This window comes from Nasonia vitripennis (assembly GCF_009193385.2).
Source record: "Nasonia vitripennis strain AsymCx chromosome 5 unlocalized genomic scaffold, Nvit_psr_1.1 chr5_random0002, whole genome shotgun sequence".
Lineage (NCBI taxonomy): Eukaryota > Metazoa > Arthropoda > Insecta > Hymenoptera > Pteromalidae > Nasonia > Nasonia vitripennis.
Window position 1 is genome coordinate 2,532,368 of NW_022279652.1, and position 16,750 is coordinate 2,549,117.

General features: G+C 40.1%; 1 protein-coding gene across 1 annotated transcript in view; it reads left to right on the forward strand.

Moving 5' to 3' along the window:
- Nucleotides 1–16,750, forward strand: part of LOC100116976 — a 163,508-nt gene that overhangs the window by 59,866 nt on the left and 86,892 nt on the right. Inside the window, exon 8 of the mRNA XM_032602143.1 lies at nt 1,467–2,251. Within this exon, the coding sequence (XP_032458034.1) occupies nt 1,467–2,251 (785 nt within the window). The remainder of the gene's footprint in view (nt 1–1,466; nt 2,252–16,750) is intronic.

A 16,750-nucleotide genomic window follows, 5' to 3' on the forward strand; every position in this document is an offset into this window, starting at 1 on the left:
GTCTTTCTACTATCCGCAACCTGTGGACGCTCTCAGTCAGTAACATGGAAAAGTACCCTACCCTTCAGTAGATGTGCCCGAGAAAATAAAGTGTAGGGCAAAAGAGAGAAGAAAATGGATTAAGATATTATAAGAAGGAAAATGTTTATGTCTTTGTAATGAGAAAATTATATAAAAAAGTTAATTGTATTTACAGTAATTGTTTAGTCTGCAGACAGAAGCTTCAGAAGCAAAAATAAGTGACAAATATGTTTGTTGAATCAAGTTTTCTACCAATTACATTTCTTTACTATCATTCTTACTATATCAATTAATTTAATTTAAAGTAGATAAAAAAATATTAGTAGCTAATGTTTAATTTGTTATCTACAATAATAATGTCTTACTCATTCTTCGAAAACATTCATTGTCGAAACAGTGTATCTTGATTTTTACTTTAATGTCGGGTAATATGGTAATATACCTAAGTCTGTGTAAGCTAACTTTGATCTTCTTACAACACCTTAATAATTTTCTATGTTGAATTCTATATTTGATGCGTATTAAGCGCAAATGTATTTGAGTAACAGAACATTTATAATAGTTTGTAATTCATAATAAATTTGTCAAAAATTTAGTATAAAAAACCGTGAAAAAATTTGTCACCACGTCGTAAGTAAGTGCTATCGTAGAATTCATTCGTAATAATAATAAATTCTCTGTAGAAGAATTGAGACTCATGTATGCTTAACGTACACCTTGTTAAGCACTTGCGAGGATAAGACTTTCAATTTATGTGTCTGCATGTAAAGATGTAAATTGATTTTGATAAGCACTTTAGAAGATATTTTATAGCCACTACGGATCATATTTACTGCTAATTAAAGAATTTTTAACCGACCGAATTATTGGCACTTCGACTTACTTGCTTACTGAAGAATAAAGCAAACAAGATCTAGTGTTAGGCCTAGGACTCGTGAAAAACTAGCAAATAACTCAATGATAACTGCTAAACGATAATATCAGATGCTATATTATCTAGGAGACACACTCTTCGGGTCACGGCTTTATCTAAAACTGTAAATATTGTTAACAGTTTGAAATACAAGGTTTGTTAAGGAAATTCTTCAAAAAGTAGATAATTCACTTATTGCTTTTTATATTTTTTTAAATGTTGTCATAATCATTATTTGAATTCTCTAATAGTATAATTCGAAATTGTACGTTAATTGTTTCTGTTTAAATATGTATATTCTGTAAATTATTCATTTTACTTTTGATTCTGTTTGAATAATCATGAAAATAAAATAAAACATAACTATCATAGTAGTACCACATTAAACGTGTCATACAACCTTTAAAAATGTGTTGTTTTTTTGTTATTTTTTGTTAGATTATCAAAATTAAGGCAACAGTCTTTAAACTCAACTCCATATTTAAAAAATTATTATATTTAATATTATTATAATTAAATAATTGCATTACAGAATTGTCAACTAGAAATAGATGATTCTTTACAATATGAATCAGTACCTGCCCTAAATCCACCACCTTTGATTCCTATAAGTATTTTGAGCGCTCAAAACAGTATGCCAATAGATCAAACAGGAACACTTCCAAAACTACAGCTTATTCCTAAATTGGATACTGAAGGTTCTACGCAGTCAGATGTGTTGAACATTAGTAAAATTGGATCATCTGATAATCAAATTATTTTAAATGAAAAAATTAAAAAAAAGTGGTATCCTGAAAATGAAAATAAATTCTTACCTGACCGAGAATTGGTATTACTAAAACCTGCTCAAAACATCGTCTCAATGAACAACAAAAAATTTATTGTGATACCAAAGAACAATGCCATGGCAGTACAACCAGCCATGACTTTAAGAAAAGACAAAATAGAAGATTCAAAACTACATTTTTTAAACAATGTAGATGTTTCCAGTTGTCAAACGGATATTGAGATGCTAAACCCTATATTAAATACTGCAAATGTATCAAACATGCATCTTCTGAATTCTGGCAAGAATATTAAATCCACGGTTGACAAACTAGAAAGTTCAATTTTTGAAAATCCCGTTGCATTATCAGATAAATCACTGTCACCAATCAGTACTAATTTATTTAAAGAAAATTTTTTTGACACACATATTTTATTGCACACAAATCCAGAAAACCAATACAATGCGTTTTCTCCATCAATGAGAAAAAAAAAAGTTCTTGCTGAGCATTACAAAGCAATGCAATTAGATACATTTTTTAAAAATACAAGGTAAACTTTTATTTTTGATTCTTGTATCTGTAAACTTTTTTCTTATTTAAAAATATCTTAAAAATTAAAAGTACTCCTAATAAAAAACCAAGTAACACATTGTTAAAAATGTTTAGGTTACGAATTTTATACTATATTGAATTATATTGTACACAGTCTGATCGTTATTTAAAATACTCGTTGTACTAATTGCTTTGGATGTACCTATGATTTTGTACCATTATTGCCTTTTGACGATTTCAAATTTAATCTTTTCTATTTGCTGTTATTGCCATTTTGAAAAAAAAACTAATAAAAAAAAATTATTGAATAACAAGACATATATCACGATTTCAACGTATTTATTCTTTCACTAAATTTAGAAATGATAATAGAAATAGGCTGTGATGGCACTGCCTTCGGGTTAGCAGGGCCTGCAGAACTTCATGAAGTTCAGACAAGTTCTACTAGATGACTTCCCTTGATTCACCGCCGATACTGCAGCGGTAACGGTTATAATAAGGAGCGCGTGAGCGAATGAATCTGCCTTGATTTTCGCCATTGATCAGGCCTTATATTTTACTTTAGTTTTTGATATTTTTCTCCGGATCTGCTCCATGAAATGACTTAAAATTAAAACAGTGTATAGTTCTAAAAGCATTCATTAATTATGGTTTTTTTTTGGAAAGGTTTGAAATTTAGTTTTTGAGTTGTAGTGGTTGGGATGGTTCGCGAAATGCATCTTAAATTGCTGATAATCGAAAAATTGTAATAAAAAAAACGCACATGCAGGACTAAAAATCTTGTTTTTTACGAAGTGGTATAAAAAAAAAAAAAAATAGAAAAATTAAGCTTGGGTAGATCAAAATCAATTTAATACAAGCTAAGATCTAAGTGATGCAGTTTTCTGTTATACCGAGTATACTGAGAAAGAAACAAAATTTTGAAGCTGACTATCTTTGAAACTAACTGGTTTCATAAACAGCCCAAAGAAAAAACTTTTTTAGAAAAAAACTAGAATCTTAAAAACTAAAAAGAAAAAAAATTGTTATTCAAAATGTAAAAACGGACTGTTTTCCCACTATGTACTAGTAACAATAAACAAAATGAGACTTGGTGGGTTTGAATCCACTGAGTTAAAGCTAAGATACAGGCGTATACGAACGAACACAGACACAGTACGAATTGAATCGTAATACAAAATATAAGTACTTTGCATATTAAGGCAATATTAAAAAGCAATTGAGGAGGAAGCTAAGTGCCAAAGATTTGGCTGTGGTTTTTAGGCACGACCGCGACACGGAAGTGCCTTATAGTTTTGTTATCGAAAAATGTGTGAGATGCGATATCTCCCGCAATTTTCGACCGATCGGACTGAAATTTTTGGAGGAGTCTCCTCTCGCACAAACCTACAAACTAATTTTTGCTTCTTCTATCATTTAGGAACAGAAAGAACACCTGTAACCGAAGAATTAGCATTACTCGGTTGATGTTTTAGGATCATACCAAGATAATCGATTGATCGGTCTTTTGAATCTAATTATTTAATCACCATTAGCTACCACTAAAAACATTAACTCGGACGATTGCATAGAACACTTGGTTTAATCGCTTGATAAAATTCAAGGTGACATCGAAGTTTTAAAACTTGATAGGTCCAGCTGCGCAAAGAAATACAAAAAACGTTAAAAAGCATTACTCACTAGCTTTCTATCTGATAGAAAACAATGTATAAATAAGTAAGTGCAAGAGTGAGTGCGAAAATCGCTCATTTATCCATGAGATCTGGAGTCGACAGATAACTTCGGATGAATGCACTTTGTCACTGGATCCAGTTCAGATAGTACGAAATAAACCGAGAGTATTATAAAGTTTTTTCTTGCGCGTCGTTTCACAAGGAATGAGTTTTCGGCAGAACGGGAGGACGAGGAGATTATTGTCATCGTGATCTTGTAGTAGAACAAAAATATATTGTGTGACAGTTGTCAGCGATTTACGGTCGTTTCGTTTTTTGTCGGAAAACTAATTCGCGACAGGAGTGCGTGGTGCGAGCGAGAAAAAGCTATTGTATTATTTTTGCCCGATAGTGGTTGGAATTTTGGAAGATCTATCTCTGATTTTATTTTATTAATAAATTGAGAATTAAATATTGAATTTTCGTGAGTGCGACTTATTCCTTCCTGACTTGATCTGCGACTAAATTTTCTCGGGAAGAGAGAGGTCCATATAGCCGGATACGTGAGTGTGAATAGATATTACGATCCGGTGCATTCTTTTTGTAAATTCACACAGACAGTAAAAATAACACAGACTAGATTAGAAGTACAGTAATAGATGCAAATATATAAGGCGCTGGCACATACACAATACTGTTACAATTTTAAATTATATTTCACTAAGAGGCGGCAAGAGGAAGTTACGCATCGCTACTCTAAACATCGAGAGCGAAGGCAGTGTCCGCATACCTTGCGAGGGTGAAATCCAGAGGCGGGCGCCTTCGTCCTAAACGAGTTCAAGCCAGTATCGGTTCTTGTACCCGGAACAGAAATAGAGGTTCTACAATTATTTTTCTTAAAAAGCGCTAGGAGGTACAGCAGATGCCTTATGCAAAAGACCTTGTACATTACTACCACCAGAAATTAAGTTTTTCTTTCTTTAATCTCCATCCAGCCCAGCTTCCTCCTGAAAAGAGTGATATGTTCGTACCTCCTAACGCCATAGATATACCTCACACATAAATTTTGTAACCTCTGCAGTCTAGACTGTTGCTCCGCGGACGTGTTAAGATACACTACAGAGTAGTAATCTAGGTGAGAAACAACAAGAGCAAGAGGGACAAGACCATTTTTAGGCACTCGTCCCGTATAAAGAGTTTCGAAGAAGCGTCTTATACCCAGAGCGGACGCCTAATGGATATGACCAGAAATGTGTTTTTTTGTTCAATTCTTTTTTAGCCATTTTTTACAAAAAGATTTTTTCATAAAAGTACTCTAGCTATTTTGTAGAAAAATAAATTTTGAACAAATTCACAGTATTAAAAAATTCTAAATACCCAATTGAAAAAAGTCTTTCGAGTAGCGCAGCCTGATTCACCAAAAATAACTTTCCGTCTGTGCGCATGACCTGATGTTAATAAGAAATGACCTTATATTACTCAAACCAACTTTTTTCAGTCAAATTCACTATGTATTTTAAATATACTATATTCTACATGATTACCACGTATATAAATATTTAGATATATTTTTGTAGACCAATAAAGGTAGAAACTGACATTTCTTCACTATACCTAGACTAAATTCTTGAAAGAATAAACTTTTCATACTTGCTTCCATTAAATACTTGTACTTTGACTATATATGTCCAATATACTATATTTTAAGCTATCACTGAGAATATATATATATATATATATATATATATATATGCGTGTGTGTGTGTGTGTGTGTGTGCGCGTGTGTGTGCGTGGGTGTGTGTTTTTATGTGGCGTAGGTAGAGCAAGCTCTGCACAAGTGGCCCTCCGACACCGGATCCCCACAGATACTATCGTCAAACAATACTTCCGTGGGACCCGTTAATTAGCCTAGTTGGCTTCTTCTTTAGGGTTTGACATTTCCATACATCGCCCATCCACTGAAGTGATTAGGGGTTCAGGGTCAAACTCGTCTTCTTCTTTCTGCATCATCCAGTCGTCTGCTTCTTGCAGCATCGTCCGGTCGTATACTTCCTGCAGCATTGTCCGGTCATCCTCTGGACAGACTCAACCCCGACACCTACGTTCCTCTGCATCGGGTGAGGGAGTCTGGGCTCCAACTCAGTTACCTACGTTCCTCAGCATCGGTCTGAGGAGCACTTAAAGGTACTCAACCCTAGATCCTACGTTCCTCTGCATCGGGTAGGGGAGTGAGAGCTCGACTCTAGGACCTACGTTCCTCTGCATCAGTCCGAGGAGCGTTTTGTCTTAGCGACTTAATGGCCTTCGTCTAGCGACTTTTTACTCGGATATTTCGTCTTGTCTTTTCCTTCTTCCTTCTTCGTCTTTCCTGACCTTCTTAAGAATGTCCGCGGCATAACTGTTTACCGTTTTCCACTCTTCCTCTGAAGCCAGTAATGCTTCCATTATAGACTCAGGGGTAACTCTAGTTTGGAGGTAGCCCTCAAGATTTTCTCGCTCCTGCTGATATCGTGAGCATTCACAAAAGACATGCTCTACATCTTCATCAGCGTCCAAACAGACTGGGCAGTTTGGATGGTCCTCTATTTTAAATCGATGTAGGTACGCCCGAAAGCATCCGTGCCCCGTCAAAAACTGTGTGAGGTAGTAATTGACTTCCCCATGTCCTTTTTTGCCACTTGGTCATTGTCTGCTTCCTAGCGGAGGCACAAACTTCCCTCTGAGTGTTGTCATTAATCCGTCTCTTCGCCTCGAATATGTCCTTCCTCTCCATTGCTAAAAGGTCGATAGGCGGCATGCCTTCTATGATGCAGACCGCCTCATCCCATACCGTACGGTAAGCCGATGCAACCCTTAGTGCACTTCTCCTGTATACGGTCGATAGATTTCTTGCGTAACTTTTCACCAACATAGCATCCGCCCATATTGGGGCCCCGTACAATATAATCGATGTGATTACACTGTCCAAGAGCAACCTTCGTTTCTGTGTTGGCCCTCCTACATTTGGCATCAACCTCGATAAAGCAGCGCCAACTTTTGCTGCTTTATCGCTTACTACTTCGAGATGTTGTTTGAACGTTAGTCTTGCATCGATGGTGATGTCCAGGTACTTGAGGGTCGGTTGAGAGACAATCTCATGTCCACCCACCGTCAATGTTATTGTCTCCATCTTCTTCCTACTAGAAATAAGGATAGCTTCGGTTTTGTGACTGCCCAGTTCTAGTCCTGCTTCTACTAGCCATTCGTGTATTATACTATGGCTATGTCTATCAGGCTATGTCGTTTCCTGTGTCCTCGGCTATGTCTATCAATTTTTCTTTGTGCTTCGCTACCACCATTACTGCAATATCGTCAGCAAAGCCTACCACTGTTGCCCCTTTGGGTAATTCCAGTCTTAGTACCCCATCATACATGATGTTCCAAATAGGTGGGCCAAGTACTGATTCTTGGGGGACGCCTCCTGTTACTTCATAGCTCTCCGTGCCGTTCTCGGTGTCATATAATAAGATTCTGTCCTTCAAATAGTCAGACATCATCCTTCTTATATATAGAGGCACACTCCATTTCGCCGAGTTGAATGCATTTTTGACATCCATTCCCTGCTATCGCTGATCGCGCCGTGTCAATCACTAATCCTACCGCGTCCAGGGTTGAACGCTTCTTCCTGAAGCCATATTGGTGTTCCGCAAGTCCTCCAATGCCTTCTATAGCCTGATCCATTCTGACGCAGATTATGCGTTCTAGGATCTTGCCCGAGGTGTCTAGCATGCAGAGTGGTCGGTATGCTTTTGGTAGTAGCACTAGGCGTTGTTTCTTCCAGTTCATGGGGAAAATCCCTTCTTTCAGACATGAGTTGTACAAGTCTACAAAGACCTCTGGCCGGGCTTTGATAGCATGCTTCAATGCGATATTGGGTATGCCATCTAATCCTGTAGCCTTGTTGTTTCCTATCTATATGGTCCTATTATGTATAAATCCTATTTTATATGGTCTACCCCAAGGGTCCTGGTCGACCTCGTCCTGTAGCTCCTTAATGCACCGTCGTTTGCTGTCGCGAATTGTCTTCTTTAGTTTCCCCTTGGCGTCCTTCATTTCTTGGTTGCAGATATTCACTGCTACCTGTCCTCTTCCAGTTCTATAGTACTTCTTCCTTACCCGCTGTTCCAGCTTCCTGGTCCGGTGATACTCGCTACGGGCAGCCTCCGCTTCCTTGTTTCACCAATATACTGGTGGCCGTTTTCGGTTGGGAACTCTTCTCGGCATAGCAGCGTCGCAGGCTCGGGTGATATTTTTCGACACCTGTTTAGCTTTACTGCTTGCCGATCCTATCAACTGCATTCCTTCCAATGCAAGCAGAAACATCTCCTTATCGTAGTCCTTCGTTTTCCAACCGACTCTATTGGTCCTTGTACTCTCGCTGGATCCCTGTCTCGATTTACCCAGCTCCATTATTATGGCCTGGTGGTCGCTATTTGTGTAGTGTTCACTCACAGTCCACGTGTCAACTGTATCAATTAGACAGCTGGTAACATACGTCAGATCTACAATAGATCATGTGTCTCCTCTTCTAAAAGTGTACGTGCTACCCTGGTTGACTAGCACCAAGTCTAGTAGAGCGAATGCTTCCAGTAGCACTCGCCCTCTTTGGTTTGTCCTTTGGCTGCCCCACTCTAAAGCCCAAGCATTGAAGTCCCCTGCGATGAGTAGCGGTTTTTTTCCTACCGCATCTTGTACAAACAGATCCAGCAGTTGTTCAAACTGCTCGATTGGCGCGTTAGGGGAAGCGTAGCAGCTATAAATATGTATACCTGCTACCTTCGCGGGTACAAATCCTTCTTCACGGTTGGTAATTTTTTCCTGGAAAGCAACGTCACCACATGCCCAGATTGCTGCTTTGCCAGTGCTGTCCGTATCCCACGATGGTTCGTCTAAGTCCCTGTATTGTTCGCACACAATGGCTACGTCAACCTCTGCCTCGCGGGCGTTCTGGATTAGTAGGCCCTGTGCTGTCTCGCAGTGATTCAAGTTTAGCTGCACTATCTTCATTTTCTGGGTCTATCTACGCTCCTACTGAAGCTCGGTAGATTGGGCATGTATAACTACCAGCTGCATGATCACTTTTCCCTTCTGCACCACGTTCCTTACAGAGTACGCAGTTCGGTTCGTTGTTACATTCTCTGGCTTTGTGTCCTCCGGTTCCACATTTGTAGCACAGTCCACTGCGATCCTGAGTTACTGGGCAATTTTTGGCGATGTGGACAAAACTCAGACATTTGAAGCATCTAAGCGGCCACGTGTTCCGCTTCATCTCCCTTATTCGGCAGACCACCCAGCCTATCCTGATTTTCTGCTTTGCTAGCATCCGCTGGGCCATTCCCGCCGGTATTTGGATGACCGCTGTCCGCTGCCTTCCGCAATGACTTCACTACCATCTCCTCCGTCGTGGACGTGTCGTCATTTTGGAACTCATTGTTTAGTGCCTCCAAGACTTCTTCCCTGCTGGTTAATACGTCGAGGTCCTTTATTTCAAAGACCCCTACGTCTTGTAGAGTCCTTATCTTGGTACCATCCTCCAGCACCCCTTCGACTAATTTTCGAAGCTCTGATGTCTCTCTTTCGCCTTGTGTTGGAGTTCCAAGAGCAGGTCTCCGGTCAGTGCAGGGTCCGCCTTCATCTTTCTCAAGATGTCGGCGTAAGACTTCCCTTCCGCAGCCTTTATAATAAGGGCATCTGGCCGGATTGGTCTTGCCCGTGGCGGTCTCTTATGTCTGGTTCCTTTTTGGCTTAAAGTACCAGTGCCATCTTTGTCGTCCTCTTCATTCTTCTTTTTCTTCGTCTTCCTCGTTTCCACCACCTGCCAAGGTGGCTTTGTGCCTGGTGTGGGCAATGGGGACTGCGACGTTGCAGCCTTTTTTGCCTTCTTCCTGGTCGCCGTGTCCTCCTGCGGTGATGTCCTCCTACGCTTGTTCGGCGTTTGCTCCATCTGTTTCTGGACGAAGGCGGGAGAGGTTTGGCTCTCTCGATCCTTGCTACGTTTAGCCTTCGACTGTGTACCTGTTCTGGTCTGGATCGAAGTCGTAAAGTCCTTTAGCGCTCTTCTAGTAGCCTTTGCCATAGTTTTCAACTGTGTATGGATGTTTTTCTTATCCAAGATAAAATCCACCAGAGCTTCAACTTTCTCTTTGAGGAGACTGAACGACATCTCTTCTCTCACCTACCTTCCACTCCGAAACTTAGCCTCGCATACGTATATTATGTCCCTCTCTGTCCACGGCTCACTGCGCTGGACCCCACAGTTCTCCAACGAGACGTAGTAAGAGCGAGGGTTATGGGAAGACTGGACACAGCCGCTGACAACTCAGCCAGAATGCCACCTCTTGCTGTCACTCTGGCGTCACATGCCCTCGCCTGCTCAATAATAGCTGCGAAGGCCAGAAAGCGCCAGCTCCACACAGCGGAGCTGGATGCAGACCTACTGGAGGAAGCGCGAGCCCCAGCTCCAGACCACCAGTGGCTAATCAACATCAGTCCGCTCCTTCCCCCAGAGGTGCACAAGCTGAGGGTCAGAGCGCGGATGGAGGTCAAGAGGAGGGAAGGATGTCGTACATACGTGAGGAATGGCAAGCTCTACATCCGCCTCAACGACAACCGCGCCGTCGTCATCGAAACCGAGGAACACCTAGATAATTTTTTATCTCGGACACCACCAAACAACAGCAACAACAACAACATCAACTAAAATACATACACCTCATTCCACCCAAACCACCATCATCAACTTCATCGATCGCGAAATCTTCACACTCCAAGGTAACTCTGTCAGAAGGACTGCGGGTCTGTCACTTCAATGCGAACTCTCTCACGGGGCACATTTAAATGATAAGACTCTTTTTGTCTGCTCGTCCCACTTTTCACGTAATAGCTGTAACAGAAACCTGGCTCAATGATAAAGTAACCTCGATTCCCACACTGACTAACTATACGCTACACAGACGAGACAGAAACAGAAACGGTGGAGGAGTGGCCCTCTACATCCACAACACGCTGACTGCTACAATAATATCTTCATCCGACGGGATCTGGACGGGAAAGCCAGGCTACCCGGAGTATCTCTTCTGTGAGATCACTGCGAAGGGAGTCCCACCTATTTTCGTGGCGGTTGTGTATCGGCCACCACACGCGCCCTTCTTACAAGGAAACAATTTCATTGAACAGCTGAATAGTCACATGCACAACTACTCCACGAAAGTTATAATGGGAGATTTTAACGCAGATCAACTCTCCTCCTCAGAAGATGCCAAGTTCATCAAGGCCCTCATAGAAGAGAACTCCCTCAAACCGGTGCCCTATGGTGCTACGCACCACAAGCAAAACTCTGACACATGGCTCGACCTCTGCCTGGTCGACGAACAGGATTGCCTAATTTCACACTGGAAGACTGACTCACCATTCATAAACAGACATGACCTCATTACGGCTACACTCGACGTGCAAATTCCACGACAAGCACCTAGAACATACTCCTATAGAAATTACAAAGGCATCAGTGCTGAAAAACTAAACAACTACCTCAACACATGTGACTGGTCTACAATCGACACATCATCCCTTGACGCATGCATCAACACTCTCAACACCAACCTAACAAACGCCATCAATCAGCTCGCCCCATTACGGACTGTAACGCCAGGACCCACACGACACCCGTGGTTCACCTCGGCTCTTCGAGACCTTGTGACTGAGCGGGACAGACTATACATGATATTTCGCAGGACACGTCATCCTCGAGATCAACTTCTTTATACACAAGCAGTAAATAACGCACATAAGCAGGTCGAGGAAGCCAAACTGAACTACTATCACTCAAGACTATCAAATATAACAGATGTAGGAGAAATCTGGAGAGAACTCGAGAAACTTGGAATCACCACCTCCAAGGAAACCACTCCATCTCGCTTCTCAACAGATGATCTTAACAGATACTTCAGCGGGATATCCAATGATCCACTCGCCCCTTCTGTCGACGAACAACTGCAATCACTTGATAGTCTGGAATATCCTGTCCACTTCAGCTTCAGTGAGATTACGGAATCGGACGTGTTGGCCGCAGTTCAGCATTTCACCTCTCAGGCCAGGGGAACTGATGGCATCCCACAGGTTGTTGTCTCCAAGGCCATGCCAGTACTGGCGCCCATATTATGTCGTATCTTTAACCTGTCCTTGAGCGAGTCATGCTTCCCCTCGGACTGGAAAAGGTCACTGGTACGTGCACTCAACAAAGTCAGTTCTCCAAAATCCACTACTGACTATCGTCCGATCTCACTCTTATGTTTTCTATCCAAGGCGCTGGAGTGGCTGGTACATAGGCAGCTTTCTCATTACCTGGAAACTAGGCTCTTCCTTGATGACCTACAGACAGGTTTTCGTACCGGTCACAGCACACAGTCCGGCTTAATAAAGCTGACTGATGATGTCAGGCTTGGAATAGACAAAAAGAAGGTCACACTTCTTCTTCTTTTTGATTTTAGCAAGGCGTTTGACACTGTGTGTCACGCCAAGCTCCTTAGAAAGCTAACCTCTTTCGGCTTTTCTAAGCAGGTCATCCGATGGATTGCATCTTATCTCACGGGCAGACGGCAGGCCGTCATTGGTGACGACAATCAACTATCCTCTTACCTTCCGCTCAATACGGGAGTCCCACAAGGATCCGTACTGGGCCCTCTACTTTTTGCACTGTACGTCAATGACATAAGCCTCTGTCTGGACGTGGATATTGCACATCTGATCTATGCGGATGACCTGCAGATCTACACCCAGTGCCACCTCGAGGATCTTGACTCCTGTTCCGACAGAATGAGAGAACTCAATGTCCTCAAAACTAAGGCGATCGTCCTGGGCTCGCCCTACTATATCAATGCTCTACCTACAATGGCTAACACGTACATCAATATAGGGGGAGCCCGGGTTGATTTTGAATCTTCTGTGCGCAGCCTGGGGGTCGTGCTTGACTCCAAACTAACCTGGAAAGAACACGTAACACAAATGTGTAGGCGTGCTCACTCTCTTATGTATAGGCTAAACTTTTTCAGGAAAAGCACGAACCTCGGTCTGCGTAAACACCTCGTCCAGGCCCTACTATTCCCGATCATAGACTACTGCTCACTGGTTTACTGCAACTTGACACAAGAACTCGACATTAAACTACTAAGACTGGTTAACACAGGTATACGTTACATCTATGGTCTTAAGAGGGGCGAGCACATCTCGCCTTACAGGCGCGAGCTGCAATGGCTCACCACTGCCGGACGTAGGAAGTACTTTGCGGCCTGCTTCTTGCGAAAGCTCTTTAACAATGCTAAACCATCTTATTTAATTGCCTACTTTGACTTCCACGTCGCACTCCGTCCTGTGAGGGGTGAAGCGATACCGCTAGACATACCTCCTTTCTCGTCGGAGGCGCTGAGGAATTCATTTCACATAATCGCCGCATACGTTTGGAATTCATTACCCTCACGATTACGAGACATCATACCCATCAATCATTTCAAAAGCGAGGCTAAAAAATACTTTTTTAGCCTTGAAAATTCGTAATTCGTAATCATCCTCATAGCAAACCAAGCACTTACCTCTCATACAGTCTCATACATCACCATCATTAAACAAAACTACAAACACACACACACACACACACACACCTTCAAGCACACCTACACACATATCCTCAATCCAATTAAACTTTAAATTATGTATCGATATATACAAGTATTGTACAACACATTGTACAGCAAATAAATCTAATCTAATCTAATCTAATCTAATCCACGGCGGGACCCTATCCGATCGCAACCCGGCACCACCGTAGTCATCAGGATTTTCGCCGGTTGATAGGGCAGCCAGAGCGTGTCAGCGTAACAGCCCCGGGCCCCTGTACTACCCGGTAGCCTGGAAGTGTCAGAACCCAGTTTATCTCACTTCCTCCTAATTCAAACGTCGAAGTTAAGTCGCACTGCGGCAACCGGCGAGCGTCTGCTCAGCGATGTTTTTAAGATCCAACCTCGTTTCTTGCAGTGAGTCTTAACGAATCTTTGTTAGGCTTTTGGTCCGCGGGATATATTTTATTTTTCTCCTACCCTCTGCAGGCAGCACTACGTATGTAGCACTATGTGCCCACAGCGAGCACCCTCTATCCGCCACCTGAGGACGCGCCACATGGTGGTACAGCCTCCCCCTCGTGGGTGTGCGCGCGCGCGCGTGTGTGTGTATGTATGTATGTATATTTGATATTTTATCTCTCTGTATAACCTTAAATCTTAAGAAAATATGAATTGTTTTCATTCTAACTATATTAAACACTTGCACTGTAACTGTATATTTTATACTCATCACCATGTATAAATACGCATACTTTTACTTATTTTTCATGCGAAGTGACCTTATATTACACATCATACTTGCTCGAACCAACTTTTTCCACTCGAACTCACTATATATATATATTGAAAATACACTATATTCTACACTATGACTAGACTAAATTATTAAAATAACCTTATATTTCACACCATCTTTTCTGAAACCACCTTTTTTAATTCAAACTCACTATATATACTGAATATACAATATTCTACACTACGCCTAGACTAAATTTTTGAAATAACCTTATATTCCACATCATATTTGCTTAAACGGACATTTTTTACTCAAACTCACTATATATACTGAATACACAATATTCCACACAACGGCTAGACTAAATTTTTTGAATAACCTTGTATATTACACATTATACTTGCTCATACTTGCTCGAACTAACTTGTTTGACTCAAACTCACTGTATATATTGAATATACTATAGTTTACACTACGCCTAGACTAAATTTTTGACATACTAAACTTTTCCACACTTTTTGTATTAACTCTATATCTAAACTTTGTAAAGATTTACTCTTACGTGAACCAAACACATGAACTCATAATATATCATAGTTTATATATTTATTTTTTTGAAGGCTTACTCTTCTATGTTTTTTTCCTTACTTCCTTTTACATCTTTTCTGACTAAACTTTCCCTTTTCTCTGTCTTCGTGAATCTTGTAATCTTTTTACTTTCTTACCACTTCTTTTTATTAAAAGCACTTGCATTATCACAGTATATCATTGCAGAGCCCGTAATAATTATAAGCCTGTGTACTGTTGAGGCTTGACTTTGTCGACCAATACTTTCTCATGTCGTCCACAAAATTTGTGCTACGCTGCCTGTGGCTGACAGCAGCAAGTCACTTATATTGCTTTCATCACCATGTATATATAAGTATGTACATTTAATATTTATATACTACTTAAAATCTTACATTGGTGAACTTTTTATTATACTCTTGCGCCCACTGAACACTTATATATGTGTAGATATGTATAACATACATATACAACTACTGCATAGAAACACAAAGTCTAAAATGATAAAACTTTAATCTTGCTTGCATTGAACGTAATACTATGCCTCATAATTATAAAAATACAAATCTAAATCATTAACTAAATGATATATGATTACTGCATCACAGAATCGACTTCTCAAACAAATATCGAAAAAGGTACTTTTACTAAATTATAATTTATGCATTTTATGCTTTTACGAGTGAAGAGTGCAACGAAAAAGTGACGGACCCCGGGCTTGAACCGAGATCCTCTGGCTTGCAAGGCAGACGTTCTATCGTCGCACCACGGCCGCCACCGCATTGCAATCTTCTACTCATCTTCTTAAAGTAATAAGAAACCTGTGACGTGTGTACACACGTGACAATGCATTGATTAAATTGTAAATAGATTATATATAGCAGATTATAACGTCACCGTCGCGATATTCGTGTTCAGTGACCCCAAAACCCCCCAAGTAGCAGAACTAGATTAATTTCCTTTAATATTTAAGTTGTTAATTATTTATTGCCTTTTTGCAATGCACTTCTAAAATGCATATTTTTAATGCACAAATGTATATTTCAAAAAGTAATTTATCACTATAGGTCACAAAGTTTTTGGGCGCTCTCATGAATCGAATGCAAAAAACCGCATTAAGATCCAACTCACTGTTCAAAAAATCGTCAGTTAAGCCGTTTTTAGTGCTTTATTTCCTCGACAGAAAATATAGGTTATGGTTTCACGGGATTTATTTTTTACGTGAATATGAAGAAAATTACTATTCCTACAGTTATAAACAATCCTTTGAATCGTTAATTATTATTATAACATATTTAAATCCATTTAAAAGGAATAAAAAGCCTTATATTTATTACATTTATTTGTTCTCGATATTCTACCGAGAACGACGTGCAAAATTTATGTAACCAGTATAGGGTTTTCATGTAAATCAACCAGACAGAATCTACTGATAATGTTCATTTCTAGACGAATTCTGCTAGAAAACCCGGCAACGTTCCTACCAGGGATGGTCCCGTGCAATTTTAAACTTTCAGAAAGTTTGAAATTACAAATCTGAACTTTTCCGAAAGTTTAAAATGTTATTTAAAGTTAAAATTGACAATCTAAACTTTTTTAGAAGTTTGGATTTTCTTAATTATATATATATATATATATATATATATATATATATATATATATATATATATATATATATATATATATATATATATATATATATATATATATATATATATATAATTGGCTGTATTTTGGACACTTGGTTGAAAATTATGTCCCCTAGATGGCTAAGTCTTCTTCTTCTTTTACTCTCTCTCTAAAGCGAAAACGGAGACCCGGGCTACTTAAAGGCCGCGACTTGACAAGGCGGCAGGCGTCTAAGGAAGCCGTCAGATCCTTACTGAGGA